The sequence below is a fragment of the Myotis daubentonii genome, chromosome 10, assembly GCF_963259705.1.
Source record: "Myotis daubentonii chromosome 10, mMyoDau2.1, whole genome shotgun sequence".
Taxonomy (NCBI): domain Eukaryota; kingdom Metazoa; phylum Chordata; class Mammalia; order Chiroptera; family Vespertilionidae; genus Myotis; species Myotis daubentonii.
Genome location: NC_081849.1, coordinates 69,945,565 through 69,972,189, shown reverse-complemented (window position 1 = coordinate 69,972,189; position 26,625 = coordinate 69,945,565). Strand labels below are relative to the sequence as shown.

The 26,625-nt window shown below is 42.0% G+C and overlaps 1 protein-coding gene and 1 pseudogene across 9 annotated transcripts in view; both read right to left on the bottom strand.

Annotated features, from left to right (window-relative positions):
- The window catches only part of MAGI2 (membrane associated guanylate kinase, WW and PDZ domain containing 2), a 1,174,807-nt gene that overhangs the window by 47,481 nt on the left and 1,100,701 nt on the right, over nucleotides 1–26,625 (bottom strand). For all 9 annotated transcript variants that reach the window (XM_059712711.1, XM_059712714.1, XM_059712712.1 and 6 more), the window contains one exon: nucleotides 8,890–9,028. In XM_059712711.1, the coding sequence (XP_059568694.1) occupies nucleotides 8,890–9,028 (139 nt within the window). The remainder of the gene's footprint in view (nucleotides 1–8,889; nucleotides 9,029–26,625) is intronic.
- On the bottom strand, nucleotides 16,863–26,236 carry LOC132211290 (chromatin modification-related protein MEAF6-like; annotated as a pseudogene).

Here is a 26,625-nt window from a genome sequence, read left to right as displayed (position 1 = left end):
TTAAATTTCAGGATTTATTAATTGAATTTACCAGTTAGCCCTGCCAAGATGCAAGTAATTTTGTACAGAGATGATCAAGCTGTTTTAATGTCGCACGGGGAAGGCTCTCATTTGGTTTTAAATGTGGCCTTTAGTGGGCTTGAAAGATACATGTGCTAAGAAACGTCAAGGCCAGAAGGTCAGATAAGAGGGCCCAGAACTCGGTGGAGATAAATTGCCGTGAAGGCCGGGGTCAAAACTGCCAAGAAATGTGAAGAATGGAGAGTGGCGTGCTGCACGAGACACAAGCCATGCACACTTTATGAGCGTGTATGTCCCGCCCTAAAGCCAGGGTCCTGGCGAGGCCAGGTCCCCGTCTGTTGGCGAGTGCGGCTGAAAGACCAGACACCTTCCTACAGAAGGGTAAAGGTTACTTTGTAAGCAAATGTCTGAGCCACTTCATAGTCAACAGCTTTTCGGTCCAGGCTATGTGTGTGTTTCTTGTTCTATTAAAAAAATTTGAACCCAAACAACACACTGAAGAATGTGAGATTCTCAAAGTTTGGAGATTTTGCTATAATTAGAGCATATAATTCAAGCCAGGAGTAAGGCATGATATGTTTTTATCTTCGGTCCTGACTGAGGGTGTTCAGTTAAGAAGTATTGGGAGGTCTTTATCAGAACAGGTCATCAGGGTAATCTTATCTTTGAGCAAGACTGCAGGCAGTGCCCGGCCTGTGCGGCTCAGTGTCAACCCATGAACCAGGAGGTCATGGTTCAATTCCCAATCAGGGCGCATGCCCAGGTTTCGAGCTGGATCCCCAGTAGGGGGCGTGCAGGAGGCAGCCAATCCATGATTCTCTCTCAGCATTGATGCTTCTATCTCTCTCCCTCTCCCTTGCTCTCTCTGAAATCAATAAAAAGACTGCAGGCAGAGTTCTAGAATAACATAAAGGTGGCCCTATGGATTCACTATTTCTTCCACCAGAAATGAGTGGCGTAGAGCATTTTAGTTTAGAAATTGAAGCTGGTGGGTTGTTTGGCTAAGGAGCACAGGATGGGACAGTAGGCATAGGCCTCTGAAGGGAGGCTTGGAGACTTGATGTTTGCTGGTTCTGGCAGTTGGCTGGACCTACCCAAGAATCTGACTTAAGGACTTCACTTTGAGCACCTGGATAACAGGGTTTTGTTGGCAAACCTCTTCACAGGGATCAAACCCTTTTCTGCATCATCGCTGCTTTGAGACGAGAGCAAATCAGACAGTGGGAAATAGTTCTGGCATTCAGCACAGCTTCACACGGGTCTCGCCAAGGAGTTAGAAGCTCGTCTTGAAAAGATATTCTCATGCTCTGAACCACAAGGTCAGACTCTCCTTAGTGGGGAGGGTGGGAGCTGAGCTCAGATGGTCAAAACGCCTGAGATGGAAAATGGGAGGACAATGGGAGGAAAATCTGGTCTGCTTTAAAAAACGCTGTAATGGCTGCATGTCTGGAGGGCTATTCAGACTGAATGGGCAAAAGAGGAGCCGGGTTGAGGGGTGAGGTGCTCTCAAATAGCGGGAGGCCCACAAGACATAAAGAGGGCAGCGAGCGGTAAAAGCTCCTGTGGGCCCAGCCTTTACAACAGAACCAGAAGAGATAAATACTACAATCTCCAGGGCATGATTTCTCTGGAATGGCACTTTAAAAATATAGAGTCGGGGCCAAATCCGCTCAACTGTGTGTGTGTGTGTGTGTGTGTGTGTGTGTCTTTAAAACCACAATGCATGCTTTCTTTTCTCTTGACCTCAATTCTTCATCTCCACTCCCCACTCCTGGTACCATGTAAAAACATTCTCTTAATTCGTGACTTCTTTGTTCCAACGTTGTTACAATATTCTGCAGCGTTGCCTCTAAGAAATCTGCCTCCTCCCTGGACTTCTGTGGCAGCAGCCCTCTCTCAGGAGAGTTTACTGGATTCGTGTTGGGGAAGAAAGGGAGTGTTCTTATCAGAGCCTAAAACCTGGCTCTCAGGAGGTACCAAAGGAACTGGGATATTTAGGTTTCCAAGATGCATGTGGGAGTGCTTCTCAGTGGGGTTTGGGAAAGGTATCTCTTCATTCAGGCATCTCCTGCAACAGCTTAAGTGCTTGGGAATGGAAGGAGGTTGGAACTCAAGAACCAAATGAGTTCTTGGTAGATTTCTTGGTTATGATATGGTCTAATATATTTTATCAGAGTCTAAATACCTCATGAGTGAGGACTTGGGGAAGGGGGTCACTTAATATATACTTAAAGAGAAAAATGCATGTTGTATATCATGTAAGAATATCCCACAAGATGGGATATGTTTATAGCCCACAGTTTCCAAATAAATCATGTGAAGAAATGGGATTTTGTCCTCATCCTAGAAACACTGAAAAGAATCAATGAGGTGTTGGCTGAGCATGGGGAGAGCGATTTCAGAGTTTTGTGTACTTTAAGGAAGCCCCTGCCTGATCCATGAAACAGAAACCTGCCAGATGTTTCGTGGCTGGAGACTCTCCTGGGGTTGCCCAAGCGCCACAGAGAGCAGTCTGAGCCCTTCAGCCAGGACGAAGCAGGGCTCTGACTCAGGAGAGGTGACTGGAGTGATTTGTGGAGCCTCTCATGGAAAAGGAAGATACACTCAACCATGAATGTCAGAAGCTGAAATTAAATTTCAGAATTTATTCTTGAAGCAAGCTGCCTTTTGCTCTATTAAAATGCAGGTGAATTAGTGCAAAGGCTATGGAACCACTTAAAGCTCCCATAAACTTGGTCTCTGAGGAAGAGGCAAAGGCATGGAGACCCTCTCCTCACCTTTTATTGTGGGGCCTAGGAGCCCCCATGAAAGCCTTGGGATGTGAGGTGACAGTGCTCCAGGCTCCCCAATATTTATATTTAGTATAAATATTACAAAAGAAAATGCTTAATGAACCAAAGAAGCCAAGTACTTTTTAAGGATCCTTAACACTCTAAAAGTACTTATTACATTCCGTAATTAATTAATAAAATATTAATGAAATATATTGGAGCAGATCCTTTGGGAGCAGATCCTTTTAACCTGTCACCAATCTGTTAGATCAGTTGTTACACTAAACTTCATTCTTATATTGTCAGCTCACTGAGGGCCAGAACTATCTTACCTGTGGTGTCTCCAAAGTGGTTGCTTTGCACATAGTAGGTGCTCAGAAAATCCTGGTTTAGTTGAGGAAATAGTAATGATATCAATGAATGGTATTAACTATCGGCTTTGTCTCACATGGCCTATTTGGTAGGGGTATACTGTCTGAGGTTTATCTTTGTATGATCAGAGGGAAGAAAGAACTTAAATAATTGCAAATGATGATAATGCTTACAATTTTACTTGTCAATGTATATTCTTAAGGAATAAACAAATAAACATTGCCTATTGCCAGATGAGTAGAGACCGGTACTGCTTAATCTGGTGCTCTCAAAGATCATTGTAAAACACTTTTTATTTGTTGATTAAAGGAAGACCTTTAACTAAACTATTTGGCCCATTTATTTCGTTAGCTGTAGTCACTGGCTCAGTCAGATCTTTACTTACTTAATGCAGTTTTATTATACTTATAAAAAGTAAATAATTTCATTTACGAAAGGCCTGTAATCAAGTCAAAGCCTATTAAAGACACAATTAACTTTGAAAATGGAAGTGTAGGCAGAAGTCTAATTCACAGATTGGTTATTTCTTTCCTTTTGCGTGGGCATTTGGTGTTAGCTGTCGCTGGGCCATTGATTTTGTGAGAATTCTGCTTGTCCTTATAACCCTGGCTGGTTGCCTAAGGCCACTAGAGACTCCCTTTTACTCACAGACTCCCTTCAGCGTTCTAGTCACAAAGACCTGCCCCTTTGCTTTTTAAGAGAATAAACAGGCCAGACCACCCATTGAGTCTGGAAAACACATTTCTGTTTTGCTTTATTTTGATCAGATTTGAACAGCAAGTACTATGAGGGAAGGCGTGCGTGGGTCTGAACAGCTTGTGTAGAGAATTCTTTCCATCCAATGGCTGCTCTTTCCTCCCCTCCCCCTGACCCTGGCTCTGTGGCTCAGTGTACAAATCAAGGGAATGTTCACGTTGACATCCCCAGATGCCGATGAAGGACACCTCTCGGTCAAGGCAGGGAGCTAATGTGTACAACTCACTCCTTTGCAGCTTGAGGACCAGGGTGCATACATGCTTTTCTCTTAACCATTTTAGATGTAATTCAAAGAGCAACATGCATTAAGGAGGACACTCCTTGTGCTGGAGCATCTCTTGATTTTTTTTTCTCGGTATGGTGGAGTGAAGGTTCCTTATTCCTGCCAGTTGTTGAGATGTGTGTCAGGGAAGGGGGAACTTACACTCTCTGTTGGGTTTATAATCAACAAATTCTTATCCTGAGTACTAGAGTAGAGCTGAAGTGTCTATCTCCTGAGCTTCTCTTTCAAGAACTCAGCTATAAACGCAACTTCTTCAAAGCCCTTATCATGTTCTGACTCCCCTCGCAGCTGCTCGCAGCCTCAGGGTGCAGCCACTACTCTCTCGGCTGCGTTGGTTGATTCATGCCTCTGAACTGGCGGAGGTGTCACTCGACGATTAGTCTTACGGTAATTATGGATGGCTTATTTGCAGCATACTTATTCCTCTCCTCAGCTCACTGGGATTCATGCTGGTTTTGTTTAGTCAACAAGCTGACAGGTTATCCATGGTATTTTTTTCTTTCAATTGTCCCTGCCCTTATCTCTCTGTCACAGATCACCTTAAGGACACGGAGTGGGAGTTCTGTATTTCTCTTGACTGAGATCGGCTTTTCCTTGGCACGGACCAAAGTCCAGATAAGGGTCCTGCCTCAAAGCTGGTCTGAGTTCTGTAGGTGTCAGAGGGAGGGCTGGCGATATCACTTCAAGCCCTTCCACAGGCGTGTTCTTCAGTCCCTCATCTTCAAAGTTCGCTCTCCCAGGCTGGGTTAAGTCTGAACAGCTTGCTAATAGGTTATGTCTCCTAGGGATTCTGATAACCTCCTTTAACAATCTTTTAAGGATGGGTTTTATGCCAACCTTAGGATCTTAAAGAGGCAAACAAATGAAACAAACATAGGACCAAACTCATAGCTGACAGAAAAACCAGTTTTCCTGTGATTAGGGTGCATCTAGACAAAGTGGATTGTATTCTTGGTTATATTTACTGGTACACACGAGCACTTTTTGTTGTTCTTGTTGCTATTATTTTATTTTGTCCTCCCTTCCCCTTTGCCAATTTAATTAAAGTACACTCTAGTTTATCTTGGACAAAAACTTCTGTTTCATGGTATAGTTTGCTTAACTGATGCTGGAGGAATGATGATGTTCTTTGGCTGTGGGCACTACTCTTATGTTGGGGTCATTTGTATAGCCATGGATGAGGTCAATTCTTTGGTTTGCTCCTGGTGCAGGAAAGAATTTAAATAGCAGGCTGTGACTGCTATCCTCACAAATGTCTGCTTGCAAAGCTGGTCCTTGCTAGCATCTGGGACTGGGACTGGTCAATTGTCCTCTAATAGAAACCTTTCCCTAAAGGGTAAGGGTGTGTCACTGTACCCCAGGTATTTGCACAAACAATGTGGTTTATGCTGAACACCTGCTTTCCTTAGGGGAGACTGGAATTGTTTTATTATTATTGATTTTGAGAGAGAGAGAGAAAGAAAGAAAGGGAGGGAGAGTAGTGGGGGGAGGGAGGGAAGGAGGGAGAGAAAGAGAGAGAGAGAGAGAGAGAGAGAGAGAGAGAGAGAGAGAGATTTGTTGTTCCACTTATTTATGCATTTATTGGTTGATTCTTGTATGTGCCCTGACCAGGGATTGAACTCACACGCTGACCAACTGAGCTACCTGGGCAGGCTGATACTGGAATTTTGGTATGTGATAGGCAGAGTGTCTGTATGATCAGCACCCACTACAAACCTTGGGTGCCAAGTCTCCAATGGGCTTCCCTAGGTAGCAACATCACACATATGTTGCTGCATTTTTGTTGCTGGGAGAAGAGTGCTCTCTGGTGATCCCTCATGGGGTGGAAGGGGGGAGGGGAGGAGGAGGAAATGATAGATAGATAGATAGATAGATAGAGAATAAGGAAGCCTGCACGTGGATTCTTGCAGTGCCTGCCTGTATTTCCTCCCCTTCTGATCCTACTGTGTATCCTTACTAAAGCACTGGAATAAATCTTGTTATGAGGATAACTATATTCTGTGCCCCAGGAGCCCAGTAATCCTTTTAGCAAATCTCTGAATGTGGAGTGGTCTTGGGGACCTCTGAAACCGCTCCCCGCCCCCCCCCCCCCCCGCCCCCGACTGTCACTATGACCTTCCAGAGATACCATTTGATGACATTATCCTCAAAGATGCTCATCGGATCCTTAACCCTCTTGATTTCTCATACATAACCATGCATCTTTTAGCTTAGAGTTTCCTGAAGAACGAATGTTTACTTGGTTTATGATTATTCTTTTACTTCCCTAAAGGAAATTGCTCTACTCTATTAAATTTCATCTTTTGTGGCATAATTGCTAAGTTATTTTTCAGTCAAAATCCATGTCACTCTATCATCAAAAGTAGCTGATGAGCTCTCATTACCAGCAAGTACAATTTAATGTTATATTTTCAAATATATTCAGACACAATTCTGCAATATCGCAAGAGTTTTCATCCTTCAAAAGTGTGCTCAGATATTTAGCAAACTCTCTGTGTTAGTTAATTTTAGATTTTAACCTTAATTAGATATTTTTGGGTAATATTTAAGAATTAATGGGATAATGTTGACATGATCTTGAATTTTTATCTTGTTCAAAAAAACATGTGTTTATTTTTCCTTAAAGATGCTTTGAGGCAGCTTCATGCTTCTGCATTACAGGTTATGCCACAGGCGGCTCAGCAGTACTGTCCTAACTGACCACTACAGACAAGCAGCTGGGGTGGCAGACCCTGCAAGTGTGGGCCAAACAGTGATTGTACAAGAGAAAAGAAAGCCCAGGAGAGCCATGTTGCTCAGATTAACATTTTAAAGACTAACCTGTTAGAACAACAAGAACAATACTAGCTCTATGAAGATTCCTTGGAATAGTCAGTGGTCGGCAAACTGCGGCTCGCGAGCCACATGTGGCTCTTTGGCCCCCTGAGTGCGGCTCTTCCTAAGCCTTAGGAGTACCCTAATGAAGTTAATAACAATGTACCTACCTATATAGTTTAAGTTCAAAAAATGTGGTTTCTCAAGAGAAATTTCAGTCATTGTACTGTTGATATTTGGCTCTGTTGACTAATGAGTATGCCGACCACTGGTAGGTAATAGTCAGGTCTTGCCATGGAGCGAAACACACCTTTAAAATGAGGTATTTTTAGAAGTGATAGAATCTCACAGGCCAGTTTGATATTACTGAGTCACGTAATGCTCCAGGGGGCCACAAGTTATTGTATCCCAAGTGCTCAGATTCTTTCTATGAAGGGATTAATGCCCGATTCATTTAACAGGGTCAGGCCTGTGCTGATTGCTAATATCAATATTTAAAAATATTTTATTTCATCCAAATATTAAGAGTTGCAACTTGGGACGAAGTGTATCCTTGGGCATGGAGCCAGCCCTCCAGAAAGTTCTGAATCCTTTTCCACTCTTGATGTGAGGGCTTGCTGCCCTTCTTTGCAGGAGTATCAAGAACCTGGAAGCAAAGTATTTAAGGGCTTCTGAATTCAGATATTTCAACTGAACTCAGGACTACACTCACCTGCTAAACAATAAGTAAGGTAACTTAAGCAAAAAAAATTGAGAGGGAAAAGTACTATTTAGAATTTTTGGAATGGAAGAAGCTAAGGAATGGAGGAGTGAAAATGAGAATCAGTTTATCTAGATCAGCAGTTCTTAACCTGTGGGTTGCGACCCCTTTGGGGGTCAAACGACCCTTTCACAGGGGTTGCCTAAGACCATCGGAAAACACATATATAATTACATATTGTTTTTGTGATTAATCACTATGCTTTAATTATGTTCAATTTGTAACAATGAAATTGGGGGTCAACACAACATGAGGAACTGTATTAAAGGGTCACGGCATTAGGAAGGTTGAGAACCACTGATCTAGATCATCAGTTTGAACCACTTGTTCAGGTCAGCAGTTAGATCCCTTTTCCCTAATCTGGAAGGGCATTATCTACACTGCTCTTCACTGATACCTGTCTGTCTCTCTGTCTGTCTGTTATTCTTGACATTAATTAAAGAACAGCTCAGGTTATGTAATGACCCCCCAGAAGTTCCTCTGTAATGCTGTCAATGGTGCCTTAAGTGGGCCCCTTGAAAATAACACCATTAAAGATTTTGGAAGAAAATCTATGCATTAAAATGCACTTGAAAGCCTTCCTCAAAAACATGTAGCTACACAATGTGAGTGTGAATTTTTTGAATATCCCTAAAATGCCAAGGAAATGTGATCACTGCATGAACTGAAGTTTACATTTTCATTTTCACACCCTGAAGATCTGCTCTTGCTTTTCTCCTGGCCCCAGTTACACATCCTATGGGACCGTGTGATGCACGAGCAATTTTAGGAAGTAATTGATACATTACTGTGGACTCAAATGCACAGAAGACTATCAGTCAAATTATGAAAGTTCTAGTATCATAGTGATGGCTGGATCTCCCAGCACACTCAGAGATGCCCCGAAAGGTTCTATATTTGCTATTTTAAACATTACTTAACTGTGGGAGCAAAAGAAAGAACACACACATATATATTTTGTGCTCAAATGTATACATGCGTATAGATATCTATGGATAGCTGAATGCGTATTTAGGTAGAATGAAGTAACTGACATAGTCTTATAAATAAGCACAGGCACTTACAGTACATGAGAGAAACAGAGGAAAGGTGAATCAAAACGTGAAACGCACCATACTCTGGGACCTGCCCCGTCCCGCGCTTCAGCAGCAGCCTTGCTCTTCTTCCTCCAGACTTGATGAGTTCTATTGCTCTGGCGTGTGTCATGTCCCTGGTGCTCTCCCCATTGATTTCAATGATTTGATCTCCTACCTGGTAATTAAAGAAACATCAAGTCACCCACAGACGGTTCTACTCAAGTTGCATTTCCAACAGATTAGATAAGCATCGTAGATTACCAGTTTCCGGGGAGCAGCCAAACGATTTGGTTACAGCCTGCTACCCCTCAGAAGAAGCTAGTCCCTGGCTGCATCCTGAATCTGACCACCAAACTTAATTTACTTTTATAGAAATTAAAATATCAGACCACGGAGGTTGTGGTGCTGTGTCACTTATATTTAGTCAGTATGGCAGAGACTATAAACTATTTAGCGTTTTTTTAAATAATATATTTTATTGATTTTTTACAGGGAGGAAGGGAGAGAGATAGAGAGTTAGAAACATCGATGAGAGAGAAACATCGATCAGCTGCCTCCTGCACACCCCCTACTGGGGATGTGCCCGCAACCAAGGTACATGCCCTTGACCGGAATCGAACCTGGGACCCTTCAGTCCACAGGCTGACGCTTAATCCACCGAGCCAAACTGGCTAGGGCTAGTGTTTTTTTTTTAAATTTTTACATTAGGGAATAGATTTGATACCACTATTCCAAATAACGCAGTACCTTTGCTTTGAAATAAGAAATACATATTTTAAGGCCTTTTCATCGAGGACAATGCCAGCTTTGGGCTTAGTGCAGCATCTAATTCAGCGTGTTGGATGGAATGAATGGTTTTTGGGCTTTTCTGCGAATTTTCATTATGCATCATTTAAATTTCCCTGGGTGCCATTGTGATATTGCCTTCTTTGTAAACACTGGTTGGTTGATATTCAAGTTCGATGATGAGTTTTCTGTCACAGTCCTTTGAATTAGAAATGGGATCCTCCATTCTCTACACATGACTAGTGCCCTTGCTAAATCTTTGCTCTGTTCACACCTGGTTGCCAGAGCTGTTTGGTTAAATACCAATTCCTCCTGATTTGTCAGAAATGCCTGCATTCCATAAGCAATTCCCATTTAGCCTTTGTGAATAGACATTTGGAATAAAAGAGGTTCAACCATGAGCTCATCATGTAACTCCCAAGTGCCATCATTGTCAGGAAACTTTGAATTAAAATATGTTTCATTTCAGTGGGAATCACTGAAGACAAATTAGCCAGAAAAGCACAATGAGTTGCTTTGTAAAAATGCTATTTCAGTTGGGACCCTTAAGCAAAGCAGATCTCAGTCTAAACTCCACAATGCAGACAGAATTGCAAATGAACTCTCTGTAGGAGAGTGCTACCAAGGTGGGTGCTGCTGGCTGGGCCGAACAGGCACAAGGGCCATCCCAGTGGCAAGGGGGCACTATAACAAGACCACCTCCTGAAAAGTGGAGGACAGAACAAACACGTTTGTTGTAGCAAGGAAATAACATCTTTACCTAAAGACAGTTCTTCAGGGGTAAGGACTCCAATGCAACGAAGGGAAAGACTTCTCTCTTTATGTAATACTTGGTGGCCCTTAGAAGTATACAATTTTGGGAGGTAGAAGAGGTTGGCCTCACTGGCATGAATTTCACATCCCACAGAAGAATCATGAAAGACAGGACTAAATTCATTTTTTTAGGGCCAATGTTGGCAACATAATTTTTTTCAGGTCTCCTTAACTGTCTTTTTTCCCATAAGGCAACAGGCACAGCCTAAAGTCCAGTAGCTTGCTAGAGGCCACACATCCAAGCCAGAGGCAAATGGGACCAATTATGCCTCTCCTAACAGTCCTCACTCATGACTGAAACCTCATGGCATGGAATTAAATTATAGACGTAAAACAAAAGTTCTAATGAAGTTATAACAGTGAGTCTTCATTCCTAGCCAGACACACATATCCAACTGATTACTAATATCTTCACCTAGATGTCCGACGGACAACTCCAACTGAACCCCAGCAGACTGGGCTTACCATTTTTCTACCAAAGCAGTGTTTCCTCTTAATTCTTGAGGCTGGTTATGCCACCACCGTTCACCCAAGCCAGAAACCTAGGGGTCATGCTGGGCTCCTTATTTCCTCAACTTCTCTGCATCTGTTCTCTGTTCTCAAATTAGATTCCATTGCTAACTAGCTCAGTTCAGGTCTTTAACTGGATTATTCCACTAATCTCCTATTACCTTATTATGAATATCGTCTCATTGTCTCCATTCTTCTAAGGGAAATCTTCCCCAATGCATCATGCAAACTGAGGCATTTAGGCATTTCCACGTGCCACCACTCTCTTTGCCTCTCCTCTCCATGGACCTGGTGATCTCCCAACCTTCCTCAAGGCCATTCAAGCATCTTCTCTGTGGGACACCTTCCTAGACCCTGAATTCTTCTAAAGCAGAAGTGTCCAGGCATCATCACTACACCCCACTCTGTGGTTTCTCACACCTCACACAGAGCTGTGATTCTCTGTCTTCCCTTCTACACTTTGAGATTCTTCAATCATCAAACAATTTCTGAGTACCTGTTAGGTGCTACACAGTCTATTAGGGAGATAAAATAAAGAGAGTGATAAATGGTATAGTTTCTCTCTACAAAAAGTTCCAGTGTAGTTGGAGAGAAAGTGAGTAAATAAGATTATTATTATTCAGTATACCTTTGCTATGACAGAGGTATTAGCAATGTGCTAATGAAACAGAAAGCGGGGTCATCAAACTCAGAATGGGCAGGGCTGGTAGTCAGGGAGCGTTTCCTAGAAATGGTGACATCTCAAATAAGTTTTGAAGTGTCAGTAGGATTGCCCCAGGTGAAGGAGGAGGAACAGCATTCTAGGTAGAGAGAACAGTCTATGCAAAGGCCTGGAGATTTGAGAGCATAGTACACTCAGCAAACTGTTATTGTATTCTGCTACTCAAGAGTTTGGACTTAATTTTAGAGGCAACAGCAAGGCACTGAAAATTTTATTTTATTTTAATTTTTTATTGTTTAAAGTATTACAAACAGTAGTACATATGTCTCTCTTTTCCCCCCCATTGACCTCCCCCCAGCCTCCTCTACCCCCCCGCCCCGCCAGCACATGCCCTCAGCCCCCCTCCAGTGTCTTGTGTCCACTGGTTATGCTTATATGCATGCATACAAGTCCTTCGGTTGGTCTCTTACCACCCCCCCCACCCCCCCAACCCTCCCCGGCCTTCCTGCTGTAGTTTGACAGTCTGTTCGATGCTGCTCTGCCTCTGTATCTATTTTTGTTCATCAGTTTATAATGTTCTTTATATTCCACAAATGAGTGAGATCATGTGGTATTTTTCTTTCTCTGACTGGCTTATTTCACTTAGCATAATGCTCTCCAGTTCCATCTATGCTGTTGCAAATGGTAAGAATCCCTTCTTTTTTTTTTTAAGCAGCGTAGTATTTCATTGGGTAAATGTACCACAGTTTTCTAGTCCACTCACCTGCTGATGGGCATTTAGGCTGTTTCCAAATCTTAGCTATTGTAAATTGTGCTGCTTTGAACATAGGGGTGCATATATCCTTTCTGATTGGTGTTTATGGTTTCTTAGGATATATTCCTAGAAGTGGCAGTTCCATTTTTAACTTTTTGAGGGAACTCCATACTGGCTGCACCAGTCTGAATTCCCACAAGCAGTGCAGAAGGGTTCCTTTTTCTCTGCATCCTCGCCAGCACTTTTCATTTGTTGATTTGTTGGTGATAACCATTCTGACAGGTGTGAGATGATACCTCATTGTTGTTTTGATTTGCATCTCCTGGATGATTAGTGACATCGAGCATGTTTTCATATGTCTCTCGGCTTTCTGTATGTCCTTTTTCGAAAAGTGTCTATTTAAGTCCTTTGCCATTTTTTGATTGGATTGTTTATCTTCCTTTTATTAAGTTGTATGAGCTCCCTGGAGATTAAACCCTTATCTGAAATAGCATTGGCAAATATGTTCTCCCATGCAGTGGGCTTTCTTGTTGTTTTGTTGATGATTTCTTTCGCTGTGAAGCTTTTTATTTTTGATGAAGTCCCATTTGTTTATTTTCTCCTTAGTTTCCATTGCCCTAGGAGCTGTATCGGTAAAGATATTGCTACGACAAATGTCTGCTATTTTGGTGCCTATGGCTTCTTCTAAGATTTTTATGGTTTCCCATCTTATGTTTAAGTCCTTTATCCATTTTGAGTTTATTTTTGTGTATGGTGTAAGTTGATGTTCTAGTTTCATTTTTTTGCAAGTATCTGTCCAATTTTCCCAACACTATTTATTGAATGGACTGTCTTGACTCCATTGTATGCTCTTGCCTCCTTTGTCAAATATTAATTGAGCATAATGGCGTGTGTCAATTTCTGGGTTCTCTGTTCTGTTCCACTGGTCTATATGTCTGTTCTTGGGGGCACTGAAAATTTTAAAGAGGAAGTAACTTGACCAGGAAAACAGAGTGCTGTTTAGAAATCAACCTGAGACATCGGTATGAAGAGTGAATTGGAGAGAAAGTGGGAGACTGAAGGCGGGAGCTGAAGTCATGGGGTTATCACATTGCCTACCCAAGTGGGAAATCGGGAGGCTGTGGGGAAGGAGATAATGGGGCAAAAGAGGGCAGGGAGTGGGTCCCATTTAACTATGTACCTTGCTCGAGGTGCACCACATATATTTGTCAATGAACGAAACATTTCCACAAGGCTCATCTTGAGAATCATGGGAGAAGGGGTGATAAGCAATTTCAACCAAAAAATCAGACCTTGGTAATCACCACACTTGAGGACACTTCTGTCTCGAGACTGACTTTTCAACAAGAACCGTGTGGAGAATCTCATGGGGAGAAATAGTCACATCATTTGCACTCTGTTCACATGTTTTGCTATGGCAATGACTTAGCAAATTTGATGTTTTCTTTCTCTTGTATGTTTATTTTCCCTTTCCCTACTAAGAGCTCATGAGAATGAAGGGAGAAAAAATTATCATGGCGGCATGAGTGGTGGGTTGGAAGACTGTGTGGGATGTTGAGACGCAATGGGGTTCAAGGGCTGCACAGGGGCCGGGCTGATGTTGCCCATGTGGGAGTTTCAGGGATGGGGCTCTGGGACGAGTTGGTGATATTATTTTTATAGTTCCAAAGAGTCTGGGCTGACCTCTTGGCTTGGCAGATTGCCATAATTTCAGCTTTCTGTGAAGGGGCCCCTCGGAGGGAGAAGAGGACATTCTGATGCTGGTTAAATTGAGGGTTCTCAGCTGCTTGCCTAAGACTTCTAGTTTCTCCCAAGCCCCTACCCCTTCCAGGATCCCAGTGCGGTCTGCTGGTTTCCTGTCTCATTGGGAGCAATGGGAGTTTGGGAATAGTCCAACATGTTATTATATTCAGAAAAATAATTTTTTGGGGGTAGGGAGTGATGGTCAGGCAATGAGATGGAAATGCTGCCACTATTAAAGACTCTGAATCTCACAAGGTATTCTGGGCATACTGCAAAAATGTGCCAACTCATTTGGACCTAGAGTCAGTAGTAGCAATTAGCGCAGGTCCAGCCTTAAGACTCCTGCCTCTCCTTGTAAAATGATGTACATTGTAAAAGGTTTCGTCTTCATTTTCATTCCAATATCAGTATTATGCACAGTCGTTGTGAATGAAACTCCCTAAATTGATTTGGGAAGTATATAGGTAAAGAGACGGATCTGTCAGGGGATGAGGGGCAAAGAAGAGGTTTTCTCATTACCTTCCAACCTCACCTGACTTCACTGCAGCTGCCAGGGTGCAGCCAGTCGAAGGGCATCACTTTCCTACCTCACACGTGAATTCATTGGGGGAAATTAATTTGATAAAATCAATGGAAAATTCCGTTGGGATTATGAAAAAGATCAGATATGACTCAGATGTAGTCTTCCCCCGCAACCCCCATCTTCTCTCCACCATGGAGCTATCTTCAACTGAGCTACATTACCAAAATGAAACTTTAAAGTCTCATTTAAAGTTTGTTCTTAGAGAATTTTAAAACATCAAGTTCCAGTAGATTTGAGAAATGGGGGAGGTAGGAAGAAGGAGGAGGAGGAGGAGGAGAAGGAAGAGAGAGAGACCCAAATCACACACAGGTAGTTCAGGAACATAGGTGTTGTTTTGTGTGGGTCAAGAAGATGTCAAATTTAGGAAACTAACCAAAGGAGTTAAGATAAATCCCAGGCTTTTTTTTTTTTTTTTTTTTTTTTTTTTTAGTGGGAGAAATACTGCTACCTGTGGTCCCTTGGGGCAACTAATAACCTTACAGCAATGTCTTAGGGACAAGGTGGGTGAGATAAGTCTGCCTGGCACAGCCTAACAAGTTCTGCATTCTGCGCATACAGCACGGCAGGGTTTTCTTTAACAAAAGTATTACCAAATCCTTGCACTTGCTTGGGGCTCTGCAGATAAAACTTTTTCTCTTTTCTTCCTTTTTCCCCCCTAAGTTTAATTTAGAACAAGAGTGAATACTTTTGCACATCTATAAGGTAGACTTGTTTTGATAATCAATGCCACCCACGTTCAGCTCTACCGATATTATCCCAAATGGGACATGTTTTTTCTAACAAAGCTATAGGCATGAGTAAAGGACTATGACTACATAGAGGCAAAGGAAAGGCGAGGCCCCCAATCCCAACCCTTAGTCTGACTCACATCACGGGATTTAAAATCACATCATCCAGTCTGCTAATGCAGTGGTTCTTAACTTGGCTTCCCATCAGAATCCCAGGGACTCTTTGAAAGGAAATCCCTAGAACTAGATTGTACCCTGGCTGAGTCTCTGGGGGTGGGTCCCAGGCATCAGTATTTTTTTAAACTTCCCAGGTGGCTCCCATGTGCAGCCGAGGTAGATTACAGCTGCTCCAGAGGCCGGTAACAATTATCCACAAGTTCCTCAGCCGATAAGTCCCGCTAAGAATGGGGGATCTGATGGGCGCTGCTGGCTCTCGTTGATCCTATCTTTCACTCTGTTCAAGCACTCCATATGTTATCAACTTTGAGTGCAATTTTGAGCCTTTCCATATGCTTTAGTGATTTTTCGAGCACTATTTAATCAGGCAAATACCAGCAAAGAGAGAAAAGATGGAAAAAGAAATTTCCATAAGGCATGATACGAATAAATAAAATAAGTGGGGGGGAAAATCTCAGGTTTAAAAGTATGAGAAGTCAAAGCCTGTGAAATTTTATTTACACAAAAGAAGAACTATATTTGAAAGGGACTGATTTAAACATGTTTTTCAGCTTTTCCTATTCCTTGAACATGAAATTGCTTCCAACTCCTAAAGATTTAAGATGGGTAATTATTAAATAAACACTCTTTACCTTTCCCCTGCCAAAAAAACCAAAAGAGCCAAGTTCCCCATTTTATTTATGGTAAACCAGATTACTTTCAGTTTAAGCTCCGCAAAACAGATTATAGATATGCCAGCAGAAAGGTAGGAGCTGTATGAAGTCATTACAAAAAGCCCCCAAAGAAAGTAAGACAATAAAAACAACAATAGAAAAATGATAAAATACAAAGAAAAATAAGAAAATGCCAGGCATTTCCAGCCTCCCTCTGAAATGTGACCTGTGCTCTACTTTCGACATAAAATAGAAGCAGAGACCATGTCTCGATGGGTATCACAGGCGAAGCTGGTGCGGCCAGTTTGGGGGCAGGTCTTGGTTCCAAGAAGGGAGAGATTCAGTTAGCAACTTGCTGGGATTACAACCATGTCTTGGTCTTCCTGCAGGTCGGTTGTTAAAAATGGCACAATGGAAATGGTCCAATGTGGTCTTACAGAGATGACTTGTTTGTCACCACATTTCGAAACAAACTACTCAGAGTCCCAGGCCGCGGGGCTGGGAAATCAGAGGTTCGTGGCCAGCACCCAGGCAAGGGACCTGGATCTTTGTGAGGTGAGAAGGGGGGGGACACAGGCTCTCTAGCCTGGAAGCTTCTGCACTATTGAGTCTTCTCATAGTCAGATTGAGATTTTTTGTTTAACTTCAGATCAATCCTGAGCTGGTTTTTATTCTTTGGTTTTTATGTCTGCTGTGAGGCCTCCCTGCAGAAGCAGAAGCAGCCTTCTCAGGTTTCACTCTCTGCACAGACCCATCCGGATCCTCAGGCTCCTCCTGGCTGGGCTCATTTTCCTGACTGTGGAAGTCTGGAGAAGAATCATTTTCCACCCCACTTCTTGGTTCCCTCTCTTCAATGAGCTGGTCCTGACCTCCTGCCAACGTACTTATTGCAACTGTTCATGGATTAGAAGAATTGACATCATTAAAATGTCCATACTGTACTACCCAAACGTCCGGTTCCTTCCATCATGTTTTGCTACTGGAGTTTCTTTGGTTGGTCAGCTACCTATCCCAGCCACGAATAATATTGCCATACACCTGCGTGTCTTCCAGGTAGCTTCCTTCAAAAGCATAGCTCTGTCTCTCCAAGTTTGCCAGCCCAACACAAGTTCTGCCAGCACCCGCAGGGTGTCCCGATCTGCCCCGGCGCTGCCCTGCTGTGTATCAGCACGTTAGGCTGAGCAAAATGTTTTCTCTTTTTATTGGAAGGCCAAGGTAAAGGTAAAAATTTTAATATTCCTTAAGTGGTTAATAATTCAAGTTGCAAGGAAACAAATATAAATGCTGCAGTGTATGCATTTTTTTAAAGCCAAGTCATACAGAAAGTATTTGGTTTGGCTCAATGAAATCTTTATAAGAACTAGATTAATCCTGATTTATTTCATCCCGAGTCATGGTGGTCTCCACTCAAGGCTGACTCAGACATCTCTGCAAATATAATCAGTTACTTGCCCTCAGCCTACAGCTGCACCATAGGAACCTATTTCACATTATTATATGACTGAAATGATACTAGATTATAACTGAGTGTGAGGAATTGAACTCCTTAGGATTTTATGCAATAAACAATGGATATCTCTATTCCTTATTTTATGAAAGACTTAGCTGTGGGCCATTTTTGGGGCTAATGATCTAAGGTCATAGGTTAGCTCCATCAGAATTTTTCACCTACAGTCTGGTTTTTCCTGCTGACTCTAGATCTCTGAAGATAACATATCTATTGTCTTTGTGTCACCTATACCTGTCACAATTCCTGACAAGTAGGCTCTTGTTGAGTAAATGAGTGTTAGGTTGGCTTTTCAGTAACAGTAGCAGTCTTTGTTCTCACTACAAAGTAAGTTCAGCTTAAGTACACCTCAGCATACCTTAACCTTTCTTGAAATATTGCCTTAAACACTTCCAGCCAAACCAAACCAATTTCCATAGTACTTACAGGAGACCAAATGAGGTTTCAGTAATGGTGACCTGCAAAAATTGTTAGAGACAGGTCAAGTTATGGGAAACAAATGCTGAAGGCTTAAGAGAAACAGGAATGGAGGCAGAGTTTGAATGAAATCATAAAGTGCCCGTAAAAAAGTCAGCTACAAACAACTATATGGCAACAAATTGGACAATGTGGGTGAAATGTACAAACATATAATCTTCCAAAACTCAATCAGGAAGAATCAGAAAAACCCGAATAGACCAATAACAACTATTGAAATTGAAGCAGTAATAAAAAATACTCTAAGCAAACAAAAGTCCTGGACTAGATGGCTTCACAGGGGAATTTTACCAAACATTCAAAGAAGAACTAACACCTCTCCTCCTCAAACTATTCAAAAAAATTCAAGAAGGAAGACTTCCAAGCTCTTTTATAAGGCCAGCATTATCCTAATTCCAAAACCAGATAAAGCTACAATAAAGGATGAAAATTAGAGGCCAATATCCCTGATGAAAATAGATGCTAAAATCCTCAACAAAATATTAGTAAATCAGATCCTACAATGTGATTATACACTATGACCAAATGGGATTTATTCCAGGGATGCAAGGCTGGTAAAATATTAACAAATCAATAAATGAACATAAACAATATGGAAGCTAAAAATCATATGATTATATCAATAGACCCAGAAAAGCATTTGCCAAAATCCAATACCCGTTTGTGATAAAAACTCTCAGCAAAGTGGGAATAGAGGGATCATACCACAACATAATAAAGGCCATATATAACAAACCCACAGCCAACATCATACTCAATGGGCAAACACTAAAAGCATTTCCCTTAAGAACAGGGATGTCCACTTTCATCACTCTTATTCTACGTACTACTGGAAGTCCTAGACACAGTAATCAGATAAGAAGAAAAAAGTAAAAGACATCTAAATTGGAAAGGAGATGCAGATGATGATGTTGTACATAGAAAACCCTGAAGACTGCACCAAAAAACTACTAGATTTCATAAATGAATTCCATAAAATAGCAGGGTACAAAATTAACATTCAGAAATCGATGGCATTTTAATAAAACAATAACAAACTCTCAGAAAGAGAAACTAAAAAAACAATCCCATTTACCATTGCAATAATAAAAAATAAGGTACCTTGGAATAAACTTAAACAAGGAGATGAAACACCTGTACTCAGTATACTAAAGGACATTGAAAAAAGAAAAAGAGGCCCTAACTGGGTTTGCTCAGTGGATAGAGCGTTGGCCTACGGAGTGAAAGGTCCCAGGTTCGATTCCGGTCAAGGGTATGTATCTTTGTTGCGGGCAACATCCCTAGTAGCGGATGTGCAGGAGGCAGCTGATTGATGTTTCTGACTCTCTATCACTCTCCCTTCCTCTTGTAAAAAAATGAATAAAATATTATTTAAAAAAAGAAAAAGAGGAAATACAAACAAGTGGAAGAATATACTGTGTACATGGATTGGAAGAATTAACATCATTAAAGCAATCTATAGATTCAGTGCAATCCATATGAAAATACCATGGCATATTTTACAGATCTAGAACAAATATTCAAAAAATTTATATGGAATAAGAAGAGACCCCGAATGGTCTCAGTAATCTCGAGAAAGAAGAACAAAGTTAGCGGGATCACAATACCAGATATCAAACTATTATACAAAGCCATTTTAATCAAAACAGCTTGGTATTGGCACAAGAACAGGCAAATATATCAATGGAACAGAACAGAGACCCCAGAAATCAATCCATGCCATTATAAAACCAATTAATATTCCGCAAAGGAGGCAAGAACATACAATGGTAAAATTGGACAGGTACATCCAAAAAGATGAAACTAGACCACCAACTACACCATACACAAGAATAAACTCAAAATGGATAAAAGACTTAAATGTAAGTTGTGAAACCATAAAAATCCTAGAAGAAAAGAGAGTTAGTAAAATCTCAGACAAGTCATGTGGCAGTATTTTCATGAATACATGCATCTCCTAGGGTAGTGATGGCGAGCCTTTTGAGCTCGGCGTGTCAGCATTTTGAAAAACCCTAACTTAACTCTGGTGCCGTGTCACATATAGAAATTTTTTGATATTTGCAACCATAGTAAAACAAAGTCTTATATTTTGATATTTATTTTATATATTTAAATGCCATTTAAAAAGAAAAATCAACCAAAAAAATGAGTTCGTGTGTCACATCTGACATGCGTGTCATAGGTTCGCCATCACTGTCCTAGGGCAAGAGAAACAAAGGAAAAAAAAATAAACAAATGGAACTACATCAAAATAAAAACTTCTGTACAGAAAAAGAAATCATAAACAAAATGAAAAGGGAACCCTCTCTATTGAAGAACATATTTGCCAATGATACATTTGATAAGGGCTTAATTTTCAAAATATATAAAGAACTTATACAACTCAACACCAGGAAGACAAACAATCCAATTAAAAAATGGGCAAAGAACCTGAATAGATACTTCTCCAAAGAGGACATACAGAAGGTCAATAGATATATGAAAAGATGCTCAAAGTCACTAATCATCAGAGAAATGCAAATCAAAACAAAAATGAGGTATCACCTCACACCAGCCAGAATGGCTACCATCAATAAATCAACAAACAGCAAGTGCTGGTGAAGATGTGGAGAAAAGGGAACCCTAGTACACGCTGGTGGGCATGTGGACTGATGCAACCACTGTGAAAAACAGTATGGAATTTCCTAAAAAAATTAAAAATGGAACTGCTGTTTGACCCAGCTATCCCACTTGTGGGAATATATGACAAGAACCCAAAAATGCCAATCAGAAGAATAGATGCACCCCTATGTTCATAAAAGTGTTATTTAAAATAGCTAAGATCTGGAAACAGCCCAAGTGCCCATCAGTAGATGAATGGATAAGAAAAGCTGTGGTACATTTACACAATGGGATACCATACAGCTGTAAAAAAGAAGGATCTCTTACCCTTTGTGACAACATGGACGGACTTGGATATCGTTTTGCTAAGCCAAATAAACCGGTTAGAGAAAGACAAATAGCACACCATCTCGCTTATATGTGGAATCTAATGAATAAAATAAACTGATGAACAAAGTAGATCCAGAGGCCTGGATGCATGGAACAGATTGACAGATCTCCGGGGGAAGAGGGGGTATTGGTGGGAGGATAGGAAGAGATTAACTAAAGATCATATATGTGTATATGCATAACTCATGAACACAGAAACAATGTGGTGAAAGCCTGGGGTGGGGTGGGGGCTGGGTGGAGGGGAAAATGGGGGACATCTATAATACTGTCAACAGCAACAACAACAACAACAAAAACGAATAAAAAAATTCAGAATTAGAGCCCTAATTGCTGCCTGCCGCGGGCACCATCACAGGAACTCTGACAACAGGACACTGGGCCAAATTGGAGCAAAAGACAGGCTGGTTTTCAAATTTGATGCTGGTAACCTTTAATATGTAATGGCTGTTTTCACAATTAACCTTCATTAAGATGTCATTTAATAGCTATTACAGTAAAAATATTTTCCAGGGGGTTATACTGAGTGTTGGGGTTCACCTTTCCGTTTCTTCCAGTAGACTTGTGATTGAATTAGACAGGATCCCACAGCTCGTTGCAGGACCGGGCTATTGTTTTAAAACGGTTGTGCACGGCTGCTTCAGCACGGCACCGGCGCCCATCAAGCCAGCAGGCTTTCCCAGAAAGAAAGCTTCTAACCCGACTGGAAATTGAAACACATTCTGAGAGCAACAACATTCTGTGAATTTTATTTGCCTCAACATATAGGTTGAAAACTGTCTGAGAATCTCTTTATACTATATTCGAGAGTAATCACTTAAAAAGAAAACTTCCCAACATTTCTCAAGAAACCTCATCAAAGTAGAAGTGTGAAATAGTCCCTATGGAAGGGTCCTAAAACAAGGTAATGCCTCAGCACATCCCTGCTTAGAAGGGCCGTGAACGTGAGGGGAACACGTGGGTATAAGAAGTTATAGGCTACTGTCACTTGATGTGGGTGGTGAACCTTATTCCATGTTTTTAAAACATTTTTAATTTGGGAATTAACCCTTTAGAAAGATTTGGTCACAGCTTAAAACATTTTCAGTCTCTGACTTCAGTGGTGGCGGTGGTGCCCTGGCTGGTCATTCAGATCAGGGGGGTGGCTTTGGTGGAGATTCAGGGGAGCTCTCCATTGAGGAGCCTCCATATAAAGAAAATCCTCACCCAAGGATATTTTTCCCCCATTGATTTTCAGACAGAGTGGAAGGGAAAGAGGAAGTGGGGGAGAGGGGGACGAGAGAGAGAGAGAGAGAGAGAGAGAGAGAGAGAGAGAAACATCAATGCGAGAGAGCCACATCAGTGCCCTGACCGGGGCTAGGGATTGAACCTGCCACCGAGGTAGGCGCCCTTGATTGGGAATCGAACTCGTGACCCTTCAGTCCACAGGCCGATGCTCTAATCACTGAGCCAAAATGGTCAGGGCCAGGAGCCTCCATTTTTCATTCTGACTTTTAAAATTTTCTAAGTCAAAACATGGTACATGTGAAATTTAAAGATGATGCTGGGCTTAGTTATGCAAGTCAACTCTAAATTACAATTTGGTGTTTTTCTCACCAAACCTTTCTCTTTCCCTTGTCAAATACTGACATCTCATACAAAGAAGTTTATTAGGTTGTTTATTTCTAAATTTCCTTTCAATCGGTGTTGATGTTCCATTCTGCATGGCCCCCCTCGCCTGCTCTGCGTGTGCTCTTCGGGTGGTTTCTCCCTACCATTCTTAAGTATTTCTCTCTCTGTGCCTTGGCACACCCTGGACACTTTGGCTAGATCTGCACTCTTCCCTCCAAACCGCTGAGTCCTACTCATCCCTTAGGACAATCCCAGGTACGAGCACAGCACATCCAGGATCCTTCCATGACCCCACCAGTCTGGGCTGGGTGCCTTCCTCAGTGTTTCTTGGCCATTGCCTAGCAGGACACTGTCTGCAAGAGCAGAGACTCAACCACATGGCCAAATACCCATGTATATTTGTTCAATGGATCAAAAAGAATTTTTCAGAAGTTTTTAAAAAATTCTATGCTCTGTAATGTTTAAGCCAAATGTAAACAAGATATACATATATATATGTATATGTATGTATATATATATATATATATATATATATATATATATGTTTAAATTTGGTTTCTTGATATATGTCAACCAGGTTTAACCATGATCAAATAATAAAAAGTGTATATAAGTGCCTTGTACACTCTAAACTATACAAATTTAATCTTTTATTAGTCATTATAGTTATCATCATCATCATTATCATCATCATAGTAGAAGAAAGAAAAAATTGCAACATTGGCAAGCTTTCCATAATGAATCTAGGAGAGAGACAGCTGATCTACTGAAGATATGTATTGGGGAAGTAAAGCAAATGCTTTTTCTTAAAATATCACTGAGAGGTTAAAAACTCGAAAAATCTTCTGTTGATTTGGGAAGTTCTGTCCTTTCGGAGTTCTATAGAATGTTAATCCTATTCTTTTTTCTGTGATTTTAGAAAAAATAGTTCTTAGAAAAAGAATCTACTTGAAAGCTGGGCAGATGGTCCAGACCCTAAGCTGAGATACAGGGTGACTTCAAGTGCGGCGACAGACAGAAACGCAAACACAGATCTTAAAGACAAACTGGCTGAAGCAAAATATTGTCTAGAAGGAAAAAACACAACAATTCCATTTTCATATGCAAGTTTGACTGCTCAGTCAAGGAGAAGAGACTGGGGAAATATCTTAAAATTATCTGCCTGAGCAAGAACAGAAGGCTATCATTGGCAGCTCAGCTAGTGGCTTATCCATTTGCTCAGAAAGCACTTATGTTAGGTCATGAAGTCAGTGTCTCTTGTTGACTGAAAAATAGAGGAAAGGAAATCAAAAAGAAAACGTTCTATTGTGTGGACTCTATGTAGACTATTTCCTTTCCCTGGATGCAATTGAGGGAAAAGAACGGGCTATTGTTCTGTGGCTTATCTAATCAGATATACGTATTCCCCAGATACACACACGAGGCTTTGTGAGATGTCTGCGATACAGGCATGGGGCCGACTTGCATATTGCATTTACATTTCCTTTGTGCGTGCCAGTTCCAGGCCTGACATGTTCACAGTGTGAATTAGAGCGTGAAACGGTAAACCAAAATGGGTGGCTGGTGTGTCAGGCAGCTGGGGTTTTGAAGATAGTTTAATGACAGGACTATTTCAGGCGTGTGGGCAGGGTTAAGACAACGACAGAGGGCCGTCGAGGCACTGAAGGCTAGGCAGGGCAGATGGCATCACCTGAGGTCTGCTAGACCCTGGAGGAAGAAAGAAAGTTGCAGGGGTCTAGTGAGAGCTGGAAGCATGAAACAGGGGCTGCCCGGCTGGAGCTGTGGTTGTGGAGGTAGGAGCACTGCTGGCCTCCAGCCCCGAGGGGGAGAAATATCCCAGCCTCTCTACAGCAGACAATACTGTCCCCACAATACTGTCACCCAGGTCTAGTCCCTGGAACGTGTGAATATGTCACCTTACATAGCAAAAGGGATTTTGCAGATGTGATGAGGTAAAGGATCTGTAGATGGAAGGTTCCCTTGCATTCGCTGAGGAGACCCAATGTAACCACAAGGATCAAAGTCAGAGAGAGAGAGAGAGAGAGAGAGAGAGAGAGAGAGAGAGAGAGAGGTACTGGTAAGGACAGACGCGGAGGTGCTGGCGTGGAAGTCGGAGGGAGGAGCTACCTGCCAAGGAAAGCAGGTGGCTCCAGAAGCTGGAAAAGGCAAGGAAATAAATTCTCTCGTAGAGCCTCCAGAAGGAGCCAGCCCTGCTGACACCACAACCTGATTTTAACCCAGAGAAACCGATTCAGAATTCTGACCTCCAGAACTGTAAGATCATAAAGTTTGTGTTGCTTTAAGCTACTAAGCGTGTGGCCATTTGTTCCAGCAGGAATAGAAAATGAACCCACTTTCTCTCTTCCTGGCCTCAGGTCTGCTAGTGCTTCTCATTGGCGAGATCCAACAGGGAACTGGAGGGCAGGAGAGTTTGGGGGATGCAGACACAGTCCCAGGACACAGAATAGGGCAGAGAAGGGAAGAGAATGATCTGGGGAAGGAGGTGGGGCAAAAGGAGCACCAACACTGGGGTGGGGTGTGTGGAGTGAGGGTAGATTTAAAAATAACGAATAAATATGATAAATGAAGGTTGCTGTGTCCCCCTAAAATTCCCATGTTGAGGTCATGACCCTCAAAGTGATGGTCCTAGGAGGTGGGACCTTTGGATTCGTGCTCTAGTAAGAGGCCAGAGAGCTCCCTTCTCCCTTCCACCCTGTGAGACTCAGCGGGAAGACCCCGTCTCTGAACCCACCCGGACGTGGTTCTTCCCCAGACACCTACTCTGCCAGGGCCTTAATCTTGAACTTCCAGTCTTCAGACCTTGAGGAATAAATTTCTGTTGTTTGTGAGTTACCCAGTATGTGGTATTTTGTTAGGGCAGCCTGAATAGAATAAGACCAAGGCTTTAAGAAATAATTTAAGAACAAGACCAAAAAGTCAGGTGAGAGTAAACTTGCCCATACTGAAGAAGCTGTTTTCGGAAAACATTGTTTTCTTATTTCATTTTCACTCAGGTAGCCCCTTAAGATATCATTATAGAAACGTAAGTGGCGTCAGAGTTATTGAGTTTAATTTGCTTTTAAAAATTGCTAACGATTTCAGAGTTGCTTTTGTATCTCGTCAGCTTCCGTGCCCCCTCAGTTCTACACCCACTCTGTCTCCAGCAACTGTTTGTCATTTCCCACTTCTCTTGCCTCCGTGTGCCACTCACTAGTCCCCTTTTCTTTCAGTCCATATGGTTGCCACAGTCAGCTTTTAAGGCTCACCTCTGCCTCCTTCTCTTTCCTCCTCGAATACCTACCCTCCTCCTCCATACTTCTTGAACAGAATCCAAACTCCTTGACACAGTGTGAAGACTGTCCAGGACTTCGTCCCCAACATTGCAAGCTCATCCCCGCATTCTCCTGGGTTTAATGTGGCCTGCTTCTCATTCCTCCACTTTTCACTGGGTTCTCCCATCTTGCACCTCTGTCCTTGCCCTTGCTTATGTCAGAGATTCTTGCCATTTCCCCAGACTTTCCCCAGCCCTTCTTGTAATCATGCCCATCCTTCAAGGCTCCACTCACATCCCCCCATGAAGGGTCATTGGTCCTCCTATTCTCAGGGTCACTGAACCTTACTACGCCTCTCTTACAACACTTACTGCAGCCCTGCCTCTTGTTGTAGTTCTCTGCATTTGTTCTCCCCATCACCATTTCTGCACCTACAACATTATAAACTGGAAAGAGAGATAGTACCCTCTAATAGTAGCTAACATATTGCCTCAAAAACAATAGATAAT